This window comes from Hordeum vulgare, chromosome 6H, assembly GCF_904849725.1.
Source record: "Hordeum vulgare subsp. vulgare chromosome 6H, MorexV3_pseudomolecules_assembly, whole genome shotgun sequence".
Lineage (NCBI taxonomy): Eukaryota > Viridiplantae > Streptophyta > Magnoliopsida > Poales > Poaceae > Hordeum > Hordeum vulgare.
Genome location: NC_058523.1, coordinates 259,572,697 through 259,597,294, shown reverse-complemented (window position 1 = coordinate 259,597,294; position 24,598 = coordinate 259,572,697). Strand labels below are relative to the sequence as shown.

Here is a 24,598-nt window from a genome sequence, read left to right as displayed (position 1 = left end):
TTAACCCACAGTTCCTCTTTATGTGCTACATGATGGTTTTGATTATCATCCATTGGATACTTATTATTTTTGGACTAGATTTATGACCCATGCAAATTACCGCTACTATTTATTAACTCTGAAACAAATATAATTGAATAATTATAGTTCAAATATTTCTATAGAATCTACATGCCATCGTGCTAAAAAAGATATAACTAAAGTACTAGAGCAATTGTTTAGCTCAAAAGATATAAGTGAAGCACAAAGAGTATTCTAACAAATCATGACAGATGTGTATCCAGCAAAATATGATTGTGGAAAACTATAAGTAAAGTAAAACCAAAGAGAATGACGCTCCAAGCAAAACTCATATCATGTGATGGATAAAATGTAGCTTCAAGTGACATACCGATGGATTGAGACGAAAGAGAGGATGCCTTTTTGGGGTGTCCCCAAGCTTGTATGCTTGATTCTTTCTATAATATTACCTTGGGGTGAATTGGGAATCCCCAATATTAGTCTCTTGCTGCTCCTTATTCCATTCTCCATCACAATAACACCAAAAACTAGAAAAGTTCAATCACACAAAACTCAACAAAACTTCCTGAGAACCGTTAGTATAAGCAACATAAAAAAAATACATATGTACTATTGTACATTGATTCTTATTTCATTTTTGCATAATAGATACTACATTATAACTTCTACATGGCTTATTCCCCCCGATAAAATCCATAGCATCATAAAAACAAGCAAACTATGCAAGAAAAAACAGAATCTATCTAAAACAAGCAAACTTTGCAGGCAAAAATAGTAATATGTAATGAACCTATAATTTTGTAACTCCAAAAATTCTAAAACATTAGGACGCCCTGAGGAATTTGTATGGAAATATTGTGTAAAATATTCAGCTCAAAAAGACGTTCGAGTAAAATTAGATAAATTCTACACTAGATGTCAAATTTTTTGTTTTTGCACCGTATCAATTCACTCGTGCAGCGACGTGTTATAAAAAGGGTTTTAAGCCCTTTCCTTGACGGCATTTTAAACCATTGCCTAGTGAGTATGGCAGATAAGGGGTCCTTCCCACAGGACCCAAAAATGTCAGTGATAGGGAGCCATGATGGAGATGTGTTGTCAAATGTAATCATATGTGATGCAACAACACATCGCACACACAACATTCTGGCACATGTGTGGGATTGGTGATCGAACATTTCTCATGATGTAGTGAAATCAAATGGTGTTTCATACTGTACCGTTTGGGAAATATTATCTAAGGCACACGAGTTTTGTGTAGAACTCATATTCCATGCATGACACGATCGCACACGTTTGTGGACAATCACCATTTGCAATAATGTGATATCACAAACGGTTCAAGAGCCCCTGCCCACACATACAAGTGCTGCAGATTGTTCATGATTTGTTGTGTATGACCGACGGTTGTGGTATGAGTGATGCATGCTTTCTGTATGGGATCCCACACGTTTCCGAAAAAATTTACGAGTGGGATTGTATTTTACATTGGGCATGGTTTACTCTCAGCTCTCGTGTGCGATAATGTGGTATCACAAACGGTTCCACGGCACCTACGCACGCGTAGTAGTGATGCACATCATGTGGGATCTGATGTGTATCACCGTTAGTTCCGCTATGATTGGCATATTCTTTCCGATGTGGATCACATACACTCATTTAGTTCAACCATGTGCGTATGAAATCAAAAATAACCAATTTGAATCGGCAAGAAAACTCCCAAAAATATGCAATTGAACAAATAGTGTCCACAGGAAGAAGATTCATCAGATTTTGCTAAAATTGGAATTGAACAAATGGCAGCTAAACTCCAATGATTTATCAACATATATATGCATTACATAATTAATCATATTGTACGAAATACGAAGACCTCATCACATAAAAACAATGGATCCATGCTTATATGTTTAGCAGCTAACTCCTACTCACTATTTCAGGACAAGGCATGCTGAAATCTTCATTATCACTAATTGGATTGATGTAGTGATTCACGAAGAAGTTTTTTTGACTGGATATTGTAGTGAAAACCCCCACAACCTTTTCTATTAGAATAAAAACTATTACAGTATATACAAAGGATACCACATGTAACCAAGAGAAAAATAAAACTTACCTAATACAAACTAAAGATAGGAACGAACCTCATGGGGGAAGGAAAGAAACCCATCTAACAAGCTCTTCTTTATGCCTAGCCTTAATTCTATGAGAAAGAACATACATGTCATGGATAAAAGCCCCTCTCCATTTGTTGAAACTAGGTCTCTCTTGCCTAAATACTTCGCCATTTTTTATTAGCCAAATATTCAAGCAAGTTGTGAAAACCACCTTAGCAAAGAAAGGTTTTGCAAAATTCCTTCTGGCATTTAGGGCAACCTGCCCCATATCATTGCTAGCAGACTAGTCAATGTGTAGGAAGTTCCAAACCCTGTGGCTAAAATTGTAGTTGAAAAACAAGTGGTTTGTATCGTCCCTTGAGTGTGTTGGGCAGATCACACAATTAACCCCATCATCAATATGACAGTATCCACTCTCCACCGTGTCCTTTGTGTTTAATCTGTCCATTATGAGCATCCAAGAAAGCACCTTGATTTTCATAGTACAACAACTATTCCAGATCCAAAGCAGAAGAGGGTTGAAAGTATGATTGGAATACATGGATGTGTAAAATTTCTTGGGAGTGAAGGGCTTATCAGTGCCATGCCGGGACCAAAGATACTTACAATCAGGTTGTCTCTCATGATACTGAAGAAGAGCCTTCAAAGATTTAAACTCATGCTAGGCCTGCTCGGAAAGAGGAAAACTGAACCTGGAGATAATGTTTTGACACTCCAGGCCATCCTTCACTGACAGAAAAGTGTCCTTGTCATAAGAGAACAACCTAGGGAATTTGTTTTGGAGAGGCAATACTGAATCACCAACCTTCCATTTATCTTTCCAGAACAAGGCAGTATCCCCTTGATTGGTTTCAACCCTAGAAACCTCTCTGAAATGATCAAACCATTTTAGGATGCCCTTACACCAATGGGACCCACAGGGAGATGAACCTTGGGGCACAAGCCCGTGATAATAAGGCCCAATGAGGCGCGTCCATGGAATATCTGCTTTATTAAGAAACTTGTTAACATGTTTCATCAATAAGGCAACATTCTGAACTCCAATATTGAGGATGCGCATACCACCTTTATTTTTGGGTCTGCAAATGAACTCCCGAGATTCCAATGAGGGGGGAGGTTCTTGCTTGTTTTTCTTCCAACTACAGTGCCTCTGGATTCCCTGAAGTTGCTTAAGGATACTAGGAGGGATGAACAAACTGCAGAGAAAGAAGATGGGCCGAGATGATAAAGATGAATGGAGGTATTGAAGTCTTCCACCCTGAGCAAGGAAAGAAGAACTAGAATTCGTTCTCCTCTCCATGCAATTCACCAGGGGCATCAAGTGTGAGATTGTTGGTCTTGTGGTGCCCACGGGCAGGCCCAAGTATGTGAATGGCAACTTGCCCACCTAACACCCAAAAATTGAGGCTAGCCTATCACTTTCTTCCTGAGTGACATTGATGGGAACCATGGACGATTTATGATAATTAACATCAAGGCTAGTTGATTGAGAAAAAGACCAGCATTATTTTCTTAAGGTCCGGTAATTGAAGGTCATCGGTTGGAACAATGATCAGAGTATCATGTGCATACTGCACAATTGGATAATCCATATCTTCACAAGGTATGGGTAATTTCTGTTGTTCTCTTTGAAGCATATCATTAACCATAGAGTGCAATAAATCAGTAGCCAGGACAAAGAGGAGTGGGAATACATGATCTCCCTCTCTAACCCCCTTCTTCCATAGAAATTGCATGCCAGGCACCCCATTCAAAAGGATAGAGGAACTCCTAGAAGTCAAAAATTCCTTTACCCAGCTGATCTATTTTGCATTCAAACCTTGGTATTTCATTATCTCAAAAGTAGAAGAATTAACAATGGAATCAAAAGCCTTCTCAAAATCAAGTTTGAGAATTAAATTTTGCCTTTTGGACTAGTGACATTGGTGCAAATACTCAACAGTCCAACCAATACAATCCTGGATGGTCGTGGACTTCATAAAGCCATACTGGTTTTTATGAATGCACTCCATGATCACCGTGTGGAATATGTTGGCAGCCATTTTAGACCAAAAATTGATCCCCATACCAGTCAGAGAAATAGGCATATAATCACCTAGAACCACAGGTGAAGCTTCTTGGGTATGAGAGTTATATAGGATCCATTGATATTCTCCAACTTAGCTTTTCCGTCATAAAAATACTGAGCCAGGGTATAGAAATCCTTGCAGATGATGGGCCATCACTTTTTGAAAAAGATACCATTAAAACCATCAGGTCCAAGAGCTTTGTCAATAGGCATATGTTTGACAACAAGATCGAGTTGCTCAACAGTAAATGGCTTGGTAAGAATCTCCAAACCAGGCACACGTGTCAACAAAGTACTCAGGTCAAAGCAAATATTAATCCCTCTTGGGACTCCCATTCTCCTTTAACTACAGTCGAGATAACCCCTTCCATTTCTGAGTGATCAGATATTATAGTTCCATCACGTTGTTTCAGTCTGGCAATAAAATTCCTCTTAAATATCTTAGTGGCCATGGCATGGACGAATTTAGTATTCTCCTCCCCCACTTTTATATATCTGACTGTGCACCTCTTCTTCTAGTAAAGGAACTGCAAATGCAGAAATTCTTCACATGTAGCTTAACAATTTTCCTGAAATAAAATTCTTACCTACAAAGTGGCCTAATTTACTTGAGATTATCAAGAATAACAATAACTTTTTTGCACTTAACAATATGAAATTTCATCTAGGAGGGGCCAAGCTACCACTTTCTAAGATCTTGCTTGAGGGTCTTCAACTTGTCAGCAATGATAGCAGAAGAATGTGTTTTACAAGAGGGTTTACTCCCTGATTTCTGAACACAGTCATAGAACCCGTCCATTTGAACCCAGTAATTTTCAAACCTGAAAATCTTGCATTTGGGCATTGAGGTTTTAATCACCACCACACAAGCCATATGATCAGAGGCCGTCCTAGCCAGAGGGACGATCTGAGTTATTTGGAACAAAGAGATCCAATTGGTGGAAGTAAAGAATTATGGGGAGTCTTGCATGTTTGACCAAGTGTAAGATCTACCTTTAAGTGGCAATTTTGGAAGACCAAGGTGTCCAATGATCTCATTAAAGATAATCGTATCATTGATATCTCCTCCGCGTAGGTTTCTATTGTTAGTAGATCTAATATAATTAAAGTCCCGAATGAGCAACGAGTTATCCTCAACTCGGATATTTAAGTTATATAACCAGGATACATATATGTCCCTGGCCTCCCCCTCACAAGGCCCATAAACAGACACCAAGGTCCATTGCTCATTAGTTTGCATGGAAGTGAAATGAATAGTGACTGCAAAAGGTTGAACTTCCACTAGCGGACCATGAAGGAGGAGAGTTCCAGACTACTAGTATACCTCCAGAAGCACTCAAAGCAGGTGCATAGGTAAAAGTGTCAAAGTGCTTCGGGCAAAAGGATTTGATTTCACGGATATCAAAACTATTACATTTAGTCTCTTAGAAGCAAGCCACCACATACTTACTTTCATTAATTTTGTGCTTGACAACATGTTTCCTAGTAGGGAAATTGAGGCCACCACCAAAGAACACACCAGCTTTTGCAATTTCTATTATTCATGATAAACAATGCAACGCAATAAGCATAGAAGTACTACATAATAGTACCAGATAGAGTGCAGGTGCATAACAATGAAAAGTTCACAACCTAGGATATTACACAGATCATTGAAGCCAACATTTGAAAGAAAAATACCATAACCAACTTATGGGTTTGCCAAACCCTAATGATCATAAGGGGACAATCATTGCTTCCAGCATTCTTGTCATCATCAGTATTGGCCATAAACTTCTCCATAGTGAGCTATGCATCTGGAATCCCTAGACCATGTCCAATCTCCCGGATACGTCTGATTGGGGTTGAAGGTGGCACACCATCTAAGCCCTCATCTTCCTGGGCTTCCTCCGAGAGAGAAGCATTCAGGCGATTACACCTTGGCTTCTTCTTCTTACTTTGTTGTTAAAGAAGTCCCTGAAAAATATATTTGTAGCCATCGCGCTTAGCTGAACCGCGAGTGCTCCTCCGAATTGATGTTTCCACTATAGGTGTTGGAGCAAGAGTCTTGTGACGTTCAATCCTCTTCTTATCACATTGTGCCGAGAAGGAGAAAGCTTCATAAATTTTAGGATAGAAGGATCATAAAATTTCACCAGCCTATCATCAACGGTGTACAAATAGCTAATCGAAGATTCAGCATGACTGTCAGTGTCAAGCTTTGGTTCAGATAACAAAGCACGAGTAGGCGACCGGGGCTTGGAATTGCTTGGCAGTTGGGCCTCCACCCCTTCAGTTTTGATAGCACCTGGATATCATCAAAAGCAAGGACCCAACTACGCTTGGAAAGCAGTATGGGATTCATATCCACCAGTACCATGTGAGGAGGGATGTCTAAATTGGGGCAGAACTACATGAGAGTTTGAAAAGATCTTCTCCAGGCCAATCCAGGTGGCAAAACTGGCCCGTACACAACCTTGACCGAGCCCACCATAATTTTGTCATACTAAATTGCTAACGGTTGATATGGGACAATTTCCCAAGCATTGGCATCAAAGAACTGCTATGGGGGAACTAGCATTTGAACTTCAGAATCAGCTTGCATAGAGGTGTCATTAACCATAGTCTTTTGGTCTTCAACACGTGGATCGGGAATGTGCTGCTGAGTTTCTTGCCGAGCTTCGCTCCCATCACCCCAATGATCATGTGCCCAATTATCAGGATCAGCATGATCAGGCATTAGAGGCGACACTGGTGGGAGGTCATTCCACCCGATAGCAGGGTAGGGTGGCAACACAAAATTATGAACATCGGGAACAAATTCACCTCACATGGGGTGTGGATTTCCATCCAATGGCATTGGGTGCTCATTCGTAGGCATCTAATGAGCAAAATTTTCACCTCCAATGAAACAAGGCACAATCCAAGATACTTTGGCACCACCATAGCCAGCGTAATTAGAGAAAACCACGTCCCAGGGAGCCAGGATGTCCTTAGGGAATGAAGCAAAAACTATCGATCTGACCAAATAAGGATGGTGCTCGACCCAGTGCTGGAACTTGTCAAAGGTGTTGACTGCGGTGCTAATATTCTCTATATTATGCAAATCAAGAGGAATATCGAGAAACGTAAGACATCCATCACGAATACCATGGATTCCTGTGTAACCAATCCTTTCACCATGCTTAAAAAAGCACAAAAGTATCATTGCCCAATGGCTGAGGTTGAGGTTGCAGCAAGAGGAACCAAACACTAGCATCCCTTAGCCTAAACAGCCCAACACCACATACCCAAGGCTGAGTAGATCAAACCTGAACTCCTTTGCCAGCTAAGAACTCGACCACAACTTCATGAGCAGGCCCCACCTGATGCGGCTCCAGCAACAACATAACTTCAGCCACCATGTACTCCTCATGACGCCGCATAACTGGCGATGGAGGGGTGACGAAAGTCCTTGGCAAGCAATTGACACCACCATCAATGATATGGTGGCCCGCAGGCACGTACCGATGAGGATCAATGGCGAAGAACGCCATTGGCTCTAACGATAGAACCAGATATGGCGACGATGAAGGAAGAGTCACCGCAGGACTGCCAATGGTTTTTTTTTGGTGGAGATGTAATGAGACTAGATGAGTCGACCCTATCAGTGATGGCTTGGCTGAAAAGAGAGCCGACGGCTAGCTCAAGACCGGTATTGGTAATCGGAGGATTCGGCCAATATTTTGGCTTCCAAAACAAACCTCGTTTGGTTACAATCTTCTCACGATCCCGCCTTTTATGGCCCGTGCATGAACATGCCACACAAACAATATTTAAAGGGCGGTTATTTTCAAAGTGGCCACACACCAAGCATTGTTAGCAAGTCAAGATTTCTTGAACCATATTATCAATCATGGATGCAAAAGCATTTGTTAGCATCCTGCGAGGCACATACCTCAATCAAGGACCGGGTTGATGAAACCGGGGACGAGTCGATGCTACATGGCACCACATGTCAACTGACGGGGCCGTCACGGGGAATTGGAGTTATCAAGCCCAGGGAATAATGGCCCAACATGGGTGCTTGATGCGCATGTCCCGCCCAAAGGATGTTCCAAAATTTCAGGCGTAGGGGATGATCGACTATGCAAATCACGGCGCAACCGAACCGTCGACGAGCTCATCATGCCGAACACGATAGGTAGTGAGACCATAGTCCATTGAAGATCAGCAGGTGGGTGTGGATGAATGATGACACGTTCATTTTCTGGAATATCGTATCCAGCAATCTTCGTGGTAACAATATAGTTGGCTGTAGTGTGATATCTATAACCTTTACAAACACTATAATTTTGAAAGGTAGCAAAATATAACTTCTTACGAACTAAAGAATCCAACTTGAAAGCATATTTGACAGGAGGATTATGCATAGCTAAAAGACCCAACACAGCTCTACTCTTGGAAGGGCTCACTAGAATCCACTCAGCATCACAATGTTTCTTCCAAACTTTGAACTCACGGACCCAATTAGGTCCTCCGTTACCCCAAAGATGAAAGTAGCATTTTAATTGCAGACAAGAGAAGGACCGTAAATACACAATGTAAAATCCAACCTCCTTGCAAGAAACATTGAAACTGAGTACCTTGTCACCAATGGCTCGGATAATGAGATCAATGGAAGAACCTCCCAATGTCGATTCAAGTGCGGCCGCTAGAGAACCCTCCGTAAGCCTAAAACTGTTCCTGCTAAGTGAGACCACCACAGTAAAGGATTCCATGTTCTCCATAGGTTGGACTATGAGGCCTGACGCAATATATATCTCATCAGCAAACACTCTACCCTTGGAGAAATCCAAGCCAAGAGTAGATCAAGAAGAAGAATCCATCACCGTGGGTATGAGGATGTAGATCAGCGAATGCTGATAAATCTCCAAACCATCATCAGGTCACCAACGGAGAGCGGTTCAGGTGTCCTTGGTTCTAAGACGAGTTGCGGTATTTTTAAGATCAGAATGTGCCATATGAGTGGAGTAGAAGCTATTAGTTAAGATAGACTTACTGGTACTAATTGGCAAGCATCTTCAGAACTTTGAGCAGATTTGCAGATGGAGATCATGTGTCTGCAAACATAGTATCCACAAAGGTTGGTCCCTGCTTGTTGGTGAGGACACTAATTTTTTCGTACAAAATTAGTCATGTATTTTCCCTGTTAGGAACAACCTAACCGGTGTTAGATGTATTTCCTTTGGACATAAATAGAAAGAGGTGTATTTAGAAGCTTGAACATTTGACTAGCATAAGAAAAGGTATATGCATACTATTGGATACATTTTCTGAAAATAACGGATTTTGGTGTGTTACCGGAGAAACAATCTCATGCTGCAGAGGTAGTTCCCTCTAGAACAGGTTCCCTGGTTTAGTTTCCCACAATGCGAACACACTGCAAATGAAGATGAATTTTGAGAACATCAATTCTTGAACCAAATACAAATGCAAATTAATTTCAACTTCATAGAATTCAATACCTATCCATGAATTGATGAAGGCGCATCGGATCTCGAGCCTTTATTGACTCTTTGAGAGAATCCATGTAGTAAACTTTGTTCTAGTTTGGTACAATGAATACCAAGATCCACTGATTGCTGCATATTAATAAAACCATGAACTTACGAATTATGTTTACGTTTGAGATACAATCAATGTATGCATGGTTGTTTATTTGACTTACCTTTCGCGATATGGCCAGAAAAATGATTTAGCATGGGACCTGTTTTCGAAGATACGTGCGACCATGTTAATGGCTCACTCTCACTCTTCCTTACCATGTAATGTTGTGCCATTTGCTAATGCGAGATCTATGAAATACAAACTCTCCCTTTTTTCTGCGTGGTCAATCCCCCAAGAGGAATAAAATGCAGTTAGATGTTTATCATTTACAACCTTGTATGGAGAGTTGATCAGAGTTTTTTAAGTACTTAGAAAATCACGCATCTAACAAGAGTGGCATCCAGCATGTTGAAGTTGAAGAAGAGATGTAAGTCCTCGAATTCCACACTAATGGAACCAGGATCATGTCGCAAATGCTCTCTGTTGTAGTAGACTAGCAGAACATGATGACCTGCTAACATTAGATCCATTCAATTTTCAGGTAACTCGTGGCATCTGGAAGTGCAATTATCAATGTATTTGCTAACAATAAATGGCTGGCCATAGAAGTAATTGTCTGCTTCAAGTATGTCTGTTTTATTTTTAGCAAGCACCAACTGTAATTGTGCATCATCCATGTCGTCAAAAATATTATTACTCTCCAATTCGAACAACTTGGTGTTAAGTTGGTTTTGGGCGATGAGTGCCTTAAGTAAGAGGCAATCCTTGTCATTCCTCTTTGATTTCGCGTGCTACCTCTTCACTAGTGCAGACGACTTGCCCGCTTCCTCCTTGGTACTTGAAGAACTTCTAGTCCAAGGTCTGGATGGCTGAAAGGTGAACTCCTGAACAGACGGTAAAGCTGCGATGGACTGCTTAGCAGATGGTTTAGCTACACCAAAGTGATGAGCTCGCGGTGCTGCTTTGACAGACTATAGAGTTGTAGGAGTAGAGGCATCACACTGCTGACCAAGCATTTAAGCTATGTCAGCTTTCTGCGTAGGTGGTGCCAACTTGTCCGTGTGCTAAGAAGGCCATGCCAACACGTTGGTTTGCTGAGCAGGCCATGTTGACGCAATAGTATGCTGATCACGCTGATGTGAACCAACAGACTAATGAGCAGTCGGTTCTGGACCTACAGAATGCTTAGTAGGTGGTTCTGAAGCATTAGACTGCTAAGTAGTCCGTTCCACCAGGTTGGTCTGCTGAGCATGTGATGTGACTGACTCTCCCCCGCTACTTCAGTGGCCAACATCTGAACGAGTGGTGCTTCTTCAGCAGTTGTAGGCCTTGCCACTGGCGGCTCTGGGGCGGACAATGACATCGCCTGAACGGCACTAAGTTTGGCGGGCTCATCACAGGTTGATGGATCAACCGTTGGATTACGAGTATTAGGTTCCTTGGGAGAAGCACAAGAGAGCTGCTATGGCAAGGAGAGCATCACCGATTGAAGGGCGACATTGGTTGCTCTTGGAGGGGCTTGAGGGATCTCATTGATGAAGTCTATTTCCTTTCGTGGCCAATGGATGTGATGTAAAAGTGTTTATCCGAAGATCCTCTGCTCATCAAAGTCCCCTAGGAAATTCTTTAGGGAAAATTCAATGAATCCAGCCGTTACTTCAGTCACGTAGCACTTCACACAACCCAGCTTCAATGTCACATTGTCCAACAAGAGGCCCTCTTCCAAGAAGGGTGGGCAAACCCAGGCTGTTGCACATATTAACGTACCTTATAATGCGTAAGTTCGTCCCTCAGTCTATCTTTCTTTCCAGATAGATCAGATATAGCATCATCATGAGCAGCCGCTGTCTCATTGTAGATGGGGTGAGCTGATGCACAACTACACTTGTGCAGTGTTGTCGCACAATAACCACCATCCTCCATGCCTGTCTCCCTTCCTGTCTGCTGGCTATCTGCCAGTGTTAGAGTTGTTTGCATCATCATTGACTCCTCAGTTTCCTTTTGAACTTGGAGATACATGTCATTCCTCAACGTTTCATACAATTTTATTTTTCTTCATTTCACTCCTTGCTTTTTTCATGTTGAGCCCCTCCTCTTGAGTACGAAAGCCCTCTTGTGCGGGACATTGACACCTACACCCCTTGCATGACGAGGGGGCTCTTTTGTTTCGAGAGCATCGGATGGAATGTCACATGTCCGTGAGTTCTTGTAGAACCTTACAATGATCTTGGAAGCCTCTAACATCATGCGATATACTTCTTTGTCAAGTGAGTTTTCAAAGTGATAAGTTATGTCATCACGCCTCCTTGCACGTGCCTGCAAGTAGTCTCTAGCGCGTTCGCCCCTGATTTCACTAAAGGTCGGTTTCCCACCCGCGTCTACTGCTTATTTATCCTCCTGGTCCCATATCAGTTTCATGTCGTTGTATCTTGCTACACCCATACAATGGGGGTGTATGTTCCTATTTTGAAGTTCCGATTACTTAGTACTCTTCTTAGTAAACTCTTCAGTTGCCCTGACCATTTTGAATTCTGCCTAATTTGCCTTCGTAATTTCGTGGTATGTGGCGATTGGGTCCTTTCCTTCTCTCAATTACTTCTTGTACAACACGTGCTTCCAGTTTCTCCAAGCATCCCTAGCCTTCTTTAGTGCAGCGTGTTCCACCTGCATTCTCCCTTGCTCTAGAAGATTGAAGTGCTCCATGATCTCTTGGACTATCCTTTGCTGTGTTTCGTGTTAGCCTTCCAAAACCCGACAGATCAATGTTGAGCCTTGCCTGCAAACAAATCCACACACACACATAAACCTCATGCGTGCTTTACCTAGTTTAGTTGGAGCCACTTTAAATCGATGTCAGTGACTTCATATACAGCTTTAGGCTGGTATGTGGGATTCCTTGGAGCGTTTCTCCGTGTCTTGACAGGAACGGTAATTGTTGAGCTCTATCCCATTCCATATTACTTGATCCCTCACCATCTGCTAGAGACCTAGGGTTCTCGGACTCAGATGAAGATACATCGCCTGAAGCATGAGTGTTATTGTTGTTGCTCAACATCTACATAGAACACATGCGTAGCCCACGAAAGGAGGATAAGCGTAAAGCTCGCAACTTGATATCAAGCAGTCTAAACATGTCATGCAATAATTTAGAAAATATACGACTAAGTTGCTAAGTTTGTGTGAATCAGGCACCCACAATCGGTAAATCGATAATAAATAACTCGAACAAATACAACTTATATGTACTACTCCCTATGTACCTAAATAATTATAGTTGGGGAGAATTAGTGTAGTTATCCCCAACTACAATTATTTAGGTACACAGGGTGTAGTTTGGAAAGTAGATAATGAACATATATATGCTCTCCGTTATTTTCTATCCAATTTGGGAACATACCAAACAAAATAAGAAGAGGGATTGCAAGGAAATATGCCTCACCGCTATGGAGAGCAGTAACCATCAGGTTTATTGTGCAAACCCAGTACGAACAAAGGAGAGGTGAGGGTTATAGAATCGATATGCTCGAGAATGCCCGACGAGCAAACGAAGACGGCGAGGCACGGGCAGTGGAGGTAGGGTTGATGCCGAAGAGCGGGCACACAGCCGGGTTGAGCACGTCGATGCCGGAAATGATTCTTCTGTGTATCTAGGGGAGGGTGGAGCTGGCGACGGAGATTGGGTGGACTATTGAGTGAAACAGGGGAGGGCGATGGGGGAGGGTGGGTTGGCATCCTAGGTGAAAAGGGTCAAACAAGATCCACGGTCGCCACGCGGAAAGGCCAACACAAACAGTTGCCTCTAAGCGCCCGTGTGCACAAATAGCATAATTTCATTTGAAATGAAGACATGCTAACTGTGAGTTCATCGTTTCACCTCCACATTTTCCCATGGTAAGCAATCACCATTACACCAAATATTTGATTTCTAGCCCATTTTAGGTATCATCTCCTATATTTAAGACAAGTTTTTGCATTTACCTTGCATTTAGTGAATGTAAAATCAAAACCCTTCTACAACCACATGTGGGTGTTAGCAAAGAAGTGTATAAATCATTTGTGTGTCACTTTGTGAGTTTCCATTCATTGTCCAAGAAACAGGATTTTTTTAAACATTTTGGCCGCAGGGTCCGGCCAGAGGCGTAGGCCTTGTTGGTATTTTAATTACAGGAAATGCATATAGAGTTTGGGAATCACAAAAACCGGTGTGTCACCGTGGCGTGCTCTCATGACCCCATGGCTTTTTTTTGTAAAGTTTGGCACAAGTTTTGATGCTTCCAACTTTGAAACTAGAGCATCTCACAATAAGGATCATAGTTTCCAAAAGGAGACGCGACACTTCGGACTCCAATCATCGGTCACTTCATCGTTGTGCCTCGAATAAATTTTCATGGTAAATAATCACCGATATACCCTAGGTTCGATTTTCTGGCCCATTTCAGGTTTCATCTACTATATTTAAGCCATTCTTTTGCATTTAGTGCATATAAAATTAAAACCCTTCTACAACTACATGTGGGTGTTAGCAAAGAAGGTGTAAATCATTTGTGTGTCGCTTTGCAAGTTTTCATCCATTGTCTAAGAAGCGGGGACAAGTTTCAAACATTTTTGGCTACGAGGTGCGGCCACTGGGAAGGTCTATTCGATATTATTAATATTGGAAATTTAGATGGAGTCCGAACATCACGAAAATCGACATGTCACTGTGGCGTGCTCTCACGACCCCGTGAATTGTTTTTGGTAAAGTTTGGCACAAGTTTTGATGATCGCTCCTTGAAAACCGGGGCATCTCACAAGAAGGATCATGGTTTCCAAAAGAAGACGTGTCAATTCAAATTCTAGTGGCCGGTCACTTCATCGTTGGGCCTCATAAATTTAATACGAGTTTGATTTTTAGGCGCATTTCAGGTATCGTTTGCTATATTTAAGATTGTTATTTTAATTTAATGTGCATTTTGTACATATAAATAAAATCCCAACCACAACTGCATGTTCTGATGCAAGAGATGAGGATTGTTGTTCGATCTGGGAGCATCCAACGGTGCAGACGTATGATTAATGGGATTTGGGTTTTGGCCAATCAGAACGCATGACTCAGATCACGCACGCAGCAGGGGGATGGGGGAATCATCAATGGTTTTGTACCCATATGGCTCTGGTGAATGAACCGTGTGCTATTTGAAAATATTTACATAAACTAACATCATATTTTTGTTTGAATGAAAACATGAGTTCATCTTTTCGCCTTGAATTAGGGTAAGCAATCATCATTGTATCCTAGGGTTCATTTTTCTGGTGTTTATATATATATATATACATATATATATATATATATATATAGGGCTCAAATATAGCAAACGAGATCTCAAATGCACCAGAAAAAATTATCTTACAATACTTTCTATCAACACTAGCCGGGGTGGTTGCTATCTGAGCCGTTTGTTTGTATCGAGATTGGCACGTTCTTGTAGATAAGATTATCTCTCTCACATGCACACACATGTGGTATCCCAACATATAACATGCGGCACAGATTGCTTATGCTCCAGCGTAACTGTATATCTTTTTTTCTGTATATATATATATACACGGTGGGTCTATTCTAACACCATCCCTTAAGACCTTATTCTAACACCACCTCGTGCTCACACACGCGTGCATTGAACTGCATCAAGAACACACAAAAAGACCCCACCCACCTAGACCACCTTTCTCTCACACCGGATTCCACTGCCTCCACCTTCGCCCCCCCCCCCCCCCCCCCCCCTAATTTCTCCCCTCCCCCCGAGAAAAACAACCTCAAACCCCATCTAATCCCCACGTCCCCTTGCCACCATACCTTCCCACCTAGTCATGCGCCGCCGCGCCTCGCACCTACCTCCACGACCGACGCACCCTCAACTATAATATCCCAGGAAGGGGCATAGATCGGAGAAGGGAATTGGGGATGAGGAAGAGAGGAGTAGGTGAGGGAAGACAGCAATAGAGAGGGGAAAGGATTCACTTGCTTCTCGCCTGCACGTTACAGTGACATCGTTGCTTTAAGTAGTACATCCACATACATACCCGACATGGACTCACACGCACAACACATAAGACTCGCGGCCTACGGCCCAGCTTCCCTTGTGACTGCACCGTTCGTGCACTTGGTGTCCGCTGCAGGTTCAGGTGTATCTGCCTGGACTGCAGGCGTGACAGTCGCCCCCTCTTGAGGCGCAGGGTCTTCCCAGATGCTGGCTGGAGGAAAGCGGACGCGAAGGACATCATAATCTTTCCAGGTCGTCGCATCGGCGGGCACCATGGACCATTGCACGCGAACTTGAGTGAGCGCTGCTGGACCTTTCTTCACCATGCGTCATTCTTAAATGGCCACCGGGACGAGGGGCGTCGTCGTCAAGTCCGGGATCTTGGGCAGCTCAGAGAAGACGGGCGAGTAATTGGGGATGAACGGCTTCAATTGCGAGATGTGGAAGACTGGATGAATGCGACTGTCCGGCGGCAAATCCAGGCGGTAGGCCAGGGTGTCGACGCGTTCCACGATGGTGAAGGGGCCGAAGTACTTGTAGGCGAGCTTCCGACACGGGCGACTGGCGATGGAAACCTGCACATAAGGTTGGAGCTTGAGGAGGACTTGATCACCCATGGTGAAGGCGCGGTCCGTGCGCTGCTTGTCGGCTTGTTTCTTGAAGCGATCTTGAGCACGGGTGAGGTGGCCCCAAAGCATTTCCGTGTGCGCCGTCGGCGAGAGCTTGTCACTGAACGCGGGCAGCCCCCCCCCCCCCCCCCTCCAAATTTGGCTCCGTGTCGTAGAGCGCCTTGAATGGAGAACAACGAAGAGAGCTGTGATGAGTGGAGTTGTACCAAAATTCGGCGGCAGCCAGCCATTTCCTCCATTGCTTTGGGCGATCTTGAACAGCGCAACGTAGGTACATCTCGAGGCGTTGATTGACGCGCTCTCTATGTCCATCGGTTTGGGCATGGTAGGCTGTGGTGTTGAGGAGTATGGTGCCGCCTGCTGCTAGGAGTTCCCGCCACATCGCGCTTGTGAAGATTTTGTCGCGGTCGGAGACGATGGAGTGGGGCACTCCGTGAATCTTGATGATGGAGTCCCAGAAGGCGCGGGCCACTTGCGCCGCGTTTAAAGGATGGCGAAGTGGCACGAAGTGAGGAAATTTTGTGAGGCGATCCACCACCACCATGATGGAGTTGTAGCCCTCGGAAGTTAGAAGACCCTCGACGAAATCCATCGCCAAATCATGCCATGGTTCGGTTGGAATTGGGAGTGGCTGCAGCTTGCCAGCAGGGTGGCGGTGCTCGTGCTTTGCTTGTTGGCAAGCGAGGCACTGATGAACATAGTCTTCCACAACACGTTGAGACCGGGCCACACAAACAGTGTGCGCACCCGCTGATATGTTGAGCTGATGCCGGAGTGCCCTCCCAGAGCATTGTCATGTAAGGAGGCGATGAGCTTGGTTTGAAGGGCTGTATTGGCACCAATCCACAGTCGGTCCCCTTGACGAATGATGCCCTGCGTGAGCGTGCGACCTTGATCATCTGGGCTTTGGACTGCTAGCTGCTGTAGGAGTTCTTGCGTGGCTGCATCTGTCTCATATGAATTTGCAACTTCTTGCAGCCACTAAGGCTGGCACACCGAGAGCGCGGCGAGAGCGTGCCGGTGGCCCACCCTGGAGAGTGCGTCCGCAACACCATTGTCAGCCCCTTTCTTGTACCGAAAGGTGAACTGCAGCCCCACCAGCTTGGACATGGCCTTGCGTTGGAGCTCAGTATCCAATTGTTGCTCGCCGAGTGCACATAAGCTTTTGTGGTCCATGACAATTTCGAACGGTCCCTGTTGCAGGTACGGTCGCCACTTGTCCACAGCCATTAGTACGGCGAGAAATTTCTTCTCACAGGTGGATAGCTTCTGGTTCTTGACGCCCAATGCCTTGCTCATGTATGCCACGGGATGGCCATCTTGTACAAGCACGGCGCCCACCCCGGTGTCACAAGCGTCCGTCTTGATGGCGAACGGCCACGTGAAATTGGGTAGGGCGAGGACTGGCGTGTGCACCATGGCTTGCTTGAGGAGCTCGAGCGCAACTTGATTGCGCTCGTCCCAATGGAAACCTGCCTTGGTGAGCAGCTGGGTGAGTGGCTTGGCGAGAATCCCGTAGTTCGCGACGAATTTCTGATAATACCCGGTGAGCCCGAGGAACCCACGCAACTCCGTGGCTTTGGTAGGCACATGCCAGTTGAGCATGGAGCTCGTCTTGCTCGCGTCGGTGGCGACACCCTCCTTGGAGATGACGTGGCCCAAATAGTCAATGCTGGGCTAAGCGAATGAGCACTTGGAAGCCTTGGCATATAGCTCATGTTGGCGTAGGGTGGAGAGCACGATCCACAAGTGTTCCTCATGGGCCTGCATGTCAAAGCTGAAAACAAGGATGTCGTCGAGGAAGATGATCACAAACTTACGGATATACTTGGAGAAGATGGAATTCATGAGGCATTGGAATGTGGTTGGTGCGTTGCAGAGCCCAAACGGCATGACTCGAAAGTGGAAATGGCCATGATGGGTTTTGAATGCTGTTTTTTCTTCATCTTCCTCGCCCATGCGAAACTGATGGTAGCCGGAGCGGAGGTCGATCTTGGAGAAATAGGCTACCCCGGCAAGCTCGTCGAGGAGTTCATCTACGACTGGTAAGGGAAACTTGTTCTTGACCGTTATCTTGTTGAGGCGACGGAAATCAATGCAAAAACGCCAGCCGTCGTCCTTCTTCTTTACGAGCAGTACAAGGGCGGCATAGGGGCTCATGCTATGGACAATGACACCAGCGTTAAGCATGTCACGCACTTGCTTTTAAATCTCGTGTTTCTGTGCAGGTGAGTATCGATACGGTCTGGTGTTGATTGGTGTCGCACCTGGCTCCAGGTTCAGTCCATGGTCATACTGTCGGTGAGGGGGAAGTGTTGTTGGCTCCGCGAACACCTCCTCAAACTCCTTGAGAACCTTTTGGATCTGGGGTGGCACCGGTTCAGCAGCTTCCTTGTGCACTGGTGTGACAGTGACCAGCGCTGCGGTCCAAATATCATTGGCCACCTCCATACGATGCAGCTTGTAGGTGTCGAGTTTAGAAATTGGTGGGAGATCAGAGGACCGGATACCCTGTAACTGAACTACCTTCCCTTCAGTCTGAAATGAGATCGTTTTCTCGAGCCAATGGCAATTCATGGGGCTATGCCTCGATAGCCAATCCATGCCCAGTACGCCATCGTATGCACCCAGCTCCAACACACGCAAATCTGTGTGAAATGTGTGCCCGGGGACTTGCCATGTGAGTTGCTGCACCATCGAGTCACATCGCAGTCGCTGGCTGTTGGCCATGTGCACAGACACTGCCGGCAGCGTGACCATGGGAACGGACAAACGAGTTGCAAACGCTTTGCTGACAAAACTGTGAGTGCTCCCCGAGTCGATCAGAAAGAGCATGACTTGGTCTCCAACTTGAGCACGCAAACGTATGGTGGATGGGGCCTCCTCTCCGGAAAGTGCATGAGGCGAGAGAGAACAGCATTCGGGCTCTTGAGCTGCTGGTGTGTCGAGCAACTGCAGAGCGTGCACCGTGTCGTCCGAGAGGAGTTCTCCATAGTCACAGACCTCAATCATGAGAACTTGTCCGGTGCGCTTGCACTGATGTTCACGGCTATACTTGTCGCCGCAACGAAAACAGAGGCCATTGGCGCATCTAAAATCGCGCAACTGCCGCTCGCGACCGTAGCCGTCGCCGCCGGGTCGTGGTGGTAGAGCAACGCGAGCTGGGATGGGAGCCAGCAAGGGCGGCGGCGGTCGCCCCCGGGGTGCGGCATGGTGTCGAGGCAAGCATTGTTTCTCCAGTTCTTCTTCTTGGATCCTTGCAAACACGGCTGCGCGAGTGATGCTGTTGGATGACTGCAACCTGACTCCCAGCCTGAGTTCATCTTTCAGTCCCAGCAGAAATTGGGACACAAAATTTAGAGCTCAGCGATGGATCGAGGGAAAGCAAATGATACATGGATGTTTCAAATTGTTGACGATACTCTTGCACTGTTCCAGTCTGCCTCAACTGCACAAAACGATGCATTTGGATCTCAAACTCCTCTGGCCCAAATTCTTCTTCAACTGCATCTTTGAAAGTTGGCCAGGTGAGCCCCGGGTGTGTTTGACGAAAAGCCTGAAGCTACATCGCTGCTAATCCCTCCATATAGAGCGATGCAGTTGTGACCCAACTATGTTGTGGGACTCGATACAACTCAAAATAGGATGTGCAGTGCTCTAGCCAAATCCGTGGTTCGTCGCCGTCGAACCGCGGAAAGTCATGCTTCGGCGGCTTGTAGAAATCACCGGTGCGGTCGTGATCCGATGTCATTGTTGTGCATGGGGGAAGCAGCGGTGGCCCTTGGTTGACCAATCTGACGAATGGTATCTGGGCTGCACCGTCGGTGTAGAGAAGCGGGTGTGGCGGAGGGCGAACCAGGGGAGGAAGCGGCGCCTGCAGTTGATCGACCCCTGGTGGTGGTGTTGGAGCGTGGATGGAAGAGGGCGCGCTCGTAGCAGCTGCCGCGGCCGGATCGGCGACCGGCGTCGACTTGCGTGCCTCGTCCACATCGGCCTGAGTGAGGTCAATTTGTTTGGCACATTTTTCAGCTCATGCGAGACTTGCTCGTTGAAAGCTAGTTGAGCCTGGAAACGCTCGTCGGCCGTGGTCTGACTCGCATCGAGGCGGCGGATGACCGACTCGAGCAGGCCCTGGAGTTTATCGGTGGTTTCCGCCATCGCAGCAAGGACGTGTTGCGTCTGGATCGAGGGTTTGGTCGACGGCGCCATCGTCTCGCTCCAAAACGGATCGAACCCCGGGCAGGATTTTGCGCGAGCTCACCGAAGTGAATCGCACCTGACCCGGTGGAATTTTTCTGATCTGATCGGGAGGATGTGAGGCGGTGGCGGCACGGTAGTGGGGAAAAATTATGGCTCTGATTACCAACTGTAATATCCCAGGAAGGGGCATAGATCGGAGAAGGGAATTGGGGATGAGGAAGAGTGGAGTAGGTGAGGGAAGACAACAATAGAGAGGGGAAAAGATTCACTTTTTTCTCGCCTGCACGTTACAGTGACATCGCTGCTTTAAGTAGTACTACATCCACATACATGCCCGACATGGGCTCACACGTACTACACATAAGACTCGCGTCCTACGGCCCAGCTTCCCTTGTGACTGCACCGTTCATGCAGTTGGTGTCCGCTGAAGGTTCAGGTGTATCTGCATGGACTACACGCGTGAAATCAACCTCCTCTATCCGTTGGTGTGGTCCCAAAACCCACCAACCACCGGAGCGCCCCCATCCCTCTACAATTGTTGGCGCACCCCCGCGGCCATGCGGGATATGGTAGCCACCGGTCCCCGGCGAGACCTCCCACCAACCTACCATAGATGGCGCACCCCACCACCCTCCATTCGTCAGCGCACCCCGTGGCCATGGCGGGATCCGGACGTCGTCGGTCCCTGACAAGGTTTCTACTACTTGATCCGGCCACCACGACCATGGTTGTGGCAAGAAAACTATGAATTCGGCCGCCGCGCCTTGCATTGTTTTGCTACAAAAAAATGAGGGTGCACTGGCTGATCCGATGACATCCTTCTAGTCATCGCGGCCGGATCCGCCCCTCCCACAAACAGATCCGCCGCGGCCTTGCCTTGCCTGCCCACCCTGCTGTAGTCCCGTGGCACAGATCTCAAATCCACACCGTCAAGTTTCCCTCCATGCATAGTCTGCTTGAGCTGGGGAGGCCGAAGAAGCCAGCATGTATGTGGTTGTCATGCCAGTATAGTTTGCCGACGACGTGTGGTGAAGTGCACCTCGCCGTGTGGTCAGCTCATAGTTGTTTTTTTCCTTCTTTTTCTTGATTTGGGATACGTAGTGCACCTGGATCCCATGAGCAATGTGTCGCACCCCGGTGTGATTCATCCACGGCCATCAACCATGAAAATGTAGATTTTGCTCTTTGGAACCCTGTATTTTTGTGCTTCACTTTGTTATGTTGTGTAGTTTGTTTATTATATCTATGGAGGTGTGGGCTTTTGCACTGCGTGTGTGCGTTTCAACAACAAAAAGAGGGGAAGCTCCAATGAATATGGTCCATTTGTGTGAGTGTTTCTCTGTAAATGGATTTTTTCAGAAAAGGAGGATGACCCCCGGCCTCTGCATCTGCAAGATGCATGCGATCATATTATTGATTATTCTCGAGGACCTTACAAAACAGTACAACAATATGTTTAAATCTGTCATCTTGGCAACATCTGCCGCTACTTGTATCCATATGATGAAGGGGTGCAAGCTGGACCAAATACCCATACCTCTCACCTAAGCCTAACATCTAAACCGGAGACCCTGACCAAGCCACATACCGGGTCGGGGGCACAAACCGGTTCGACGCACTCACATGTGTCGTCGTCGTCATCTTCCACTGGTCCATCTTCAGATCAGATTGAGGTACCAGCCTTGACAGGTGCCTCCGCCATAGACGCCACCAAGACGCCAAACGACGACCTCCACCTACGCGAGTCCATCTCCAAGCCATAGACGGAGATCTATGCTAGGATAGGGCCGCACCACCACCGTCGCCTACCACTCAGAAGCACCACCAGCCCCAAGGTGCCCAAAGCGGTGCCTTCAAGAAGGGAACGTCGCCGTGAGCGCCGCCGCCGCCCAAGAAAGTTAAGGCTTTCACCCGGGAGACCTAGGGGAAGGGGAAGTGAAGGGATCAGTCCATACTGACGCCTCCAAGGGGGGAACGACGCCCTCAGGCGTCGCCGTCAACGCGGCCGGCCATGGCCGACCAGGGATTTTGCCCGAACTATATCCTCGCCACCACCAGCGCCTCCTGTACAAAACTGGGGACCCAAGGAAGCGCGACCCGACCAGGCTGGCCCGCACGCCGAACAGGGGAGGAGGGTAGACGCCAGATTGCGCGCATGGGCCACCGCAAAAAGCCGCCGATGGACGTTAACAACCACCGGATCCCATCGCGCGCGCGACCGAGACGCCAATTCCACCGCCCGTACGGCTACTAGCTTACCGTGCCTCGCCAATGGAGCCGCCGCTCTAGTCCGGAGCTCCCCACGCAGAGGCACGGCAGCCTAGGCCCCGCCACCACCATCCTTGGTGCATCGGGCTTGCCCGACGGCTGCGTCAGGCGGCGGCGAGGAAGGTAGGAGGGGAGGCGGCTAGGGTTGGGAGGGAGGGGAGGGGGAGGAGGCTACGGTTGGGAGGGAGGGAGATATGAAAATGGGGAGAATTTCACTTCCCGGCCTGTGCACCAACTACGGATGCATACATCCATATTAGTATGAGTACCAAGATAAACATGGTCCTCATATTTTTTTTAAATGAGTATCAAGATATTTCTTGATGAGTAGTTCCACCACACATCAAACTTGATCGTCAATAAATGGGGAAAACCCCTGTGCATCACCTGTCAATTCTAGGAATTGAACTCGGGTCATTAGGCTGCACAACCGCATGCCCAACAACTGAGCCAAGGCTCTCTTTGTAGTTCTCTGTAAATGCATGTGTATGTTTGAAGCTTGCTTTGTTCTCTGTTGTAGTTTTCTATAAACTTTTATGTGGTTCACTTGGTACATGATAAAAAAATCACAAAGAAGTCCATTTCTTATTATATGCAGTTCATGATTTCATTGTGGAAGTTTGAGTAAGGAGACAATTTGACACAAAATTGAACTGGTTCAGTTGCCCTTGTTTTATGGTTCACTCACGTTCATAAAAAAGTTTGAAAAAAGGACAACACAAACTCATGAGGTTCATTTTTGGGTAGTGTCGTGGTTCACTTACTCCGAATGTGAACTGTAAAACAATAATTACTCCGAATGTGAAGTGCAAAACAATTGTTGTGGAAATGACAAAAAAACATACTGTGATTCACTTCTTGATGGTGTTTGCGGTTCGCTTTTGTCCGATAGGAAGTGCACCTCACTTTCACGTCTTGAATAAATTACGTCGAACAAAAGAAAAACATGAACTTCGCTTGCCCGTCGGACACAGTGCAAACTTCAGTCAACTATAGTGCATTCTTCTGTGTGATGTAGCTCACTCGTCGATATTGTTGTCTCGAAAAAACATAGTGTTCGTGTTTTAGTAATTTGAAAATTGCTCTTAAACCGTAAGGAATTAGAGAGAGTATTCTACATGAAAAAGTTGCGCCTCGTCGATATATTTCCAACTTCATATTATTTGCATCGTTTCTACGAGCGGTTTAGAAAATTTACGAAGATACGCTCGCTGCCACTCGTAGGCAGCACCACCATTTTCAAAATCGATTTAAAACCGTAAGGAATATCAACAAATGACCAACATATGAAAGTTGCACTTCTTCCATATAGCTTTCCAATGCCATATCACACGCCTTATTCCGACGAGCTGTTAAAAAACTACAGCCAGATCGTACCAAAAAATATATATTTTTGCAAAAACAAAATTTTGCATTTCGGTAAATTTGAAACTGTTATTAAACCGTAAGGAATTAGAGGGTGCAATCTACACGGAAAACATGCACCTCGATGAAATATTTCCAAAGCCGTATCATTTTCTTCATTCCGACGCGCAGTTTAGAAAAAAATGAGAAAATACGCTCGCTTCCACCCATCAGACGCCAACCGTTTTTGACCTGCTCTTGAACCGTGAGGAATCCCAAAAAATGTTGAACATGGCGAGGCTCGCATTTTCCACATCTATCAAACAGTATATTATAGTGTAGAAAAAAAGCGTGCAACTT

The 24,598-nt window shown here is 45.8% G+C and overlaps 1 protein-coding gene and 1 pseudogene across 1 annotated transcript; both read right to left on the bottom strand.

Moving 5' to 3' along the window:
• Positions 1–15,754: 15,754 nt before the first annotated feature.
• Positions 15,755–18,610, bottom strand: LOC123403353. Its single transcript, XM_045097295.1, has 2 exons — positions 16,682–18,610; positions 15,755–16,648 (listed from the first exon to the last, which is right to left on the bottom strand). The coding sequence occupies exons 1-2, from the start codon at positions 16,748–16,750 to the stop codon at positions 16,133–16,135; spliced, it is 585 nt and encodes a 194-aa protein (XP_044953230.1). The 5' UTR covers positions 16,751–18,610; the 3' UTR covers positions 15,755–16,132.
• Positions 15,755–22,029, bottom strand: LOC123403351 (annotated as a pseudogene).
• Positions 22,030–24,598: the final 2,569 nt, after the last annotated feature.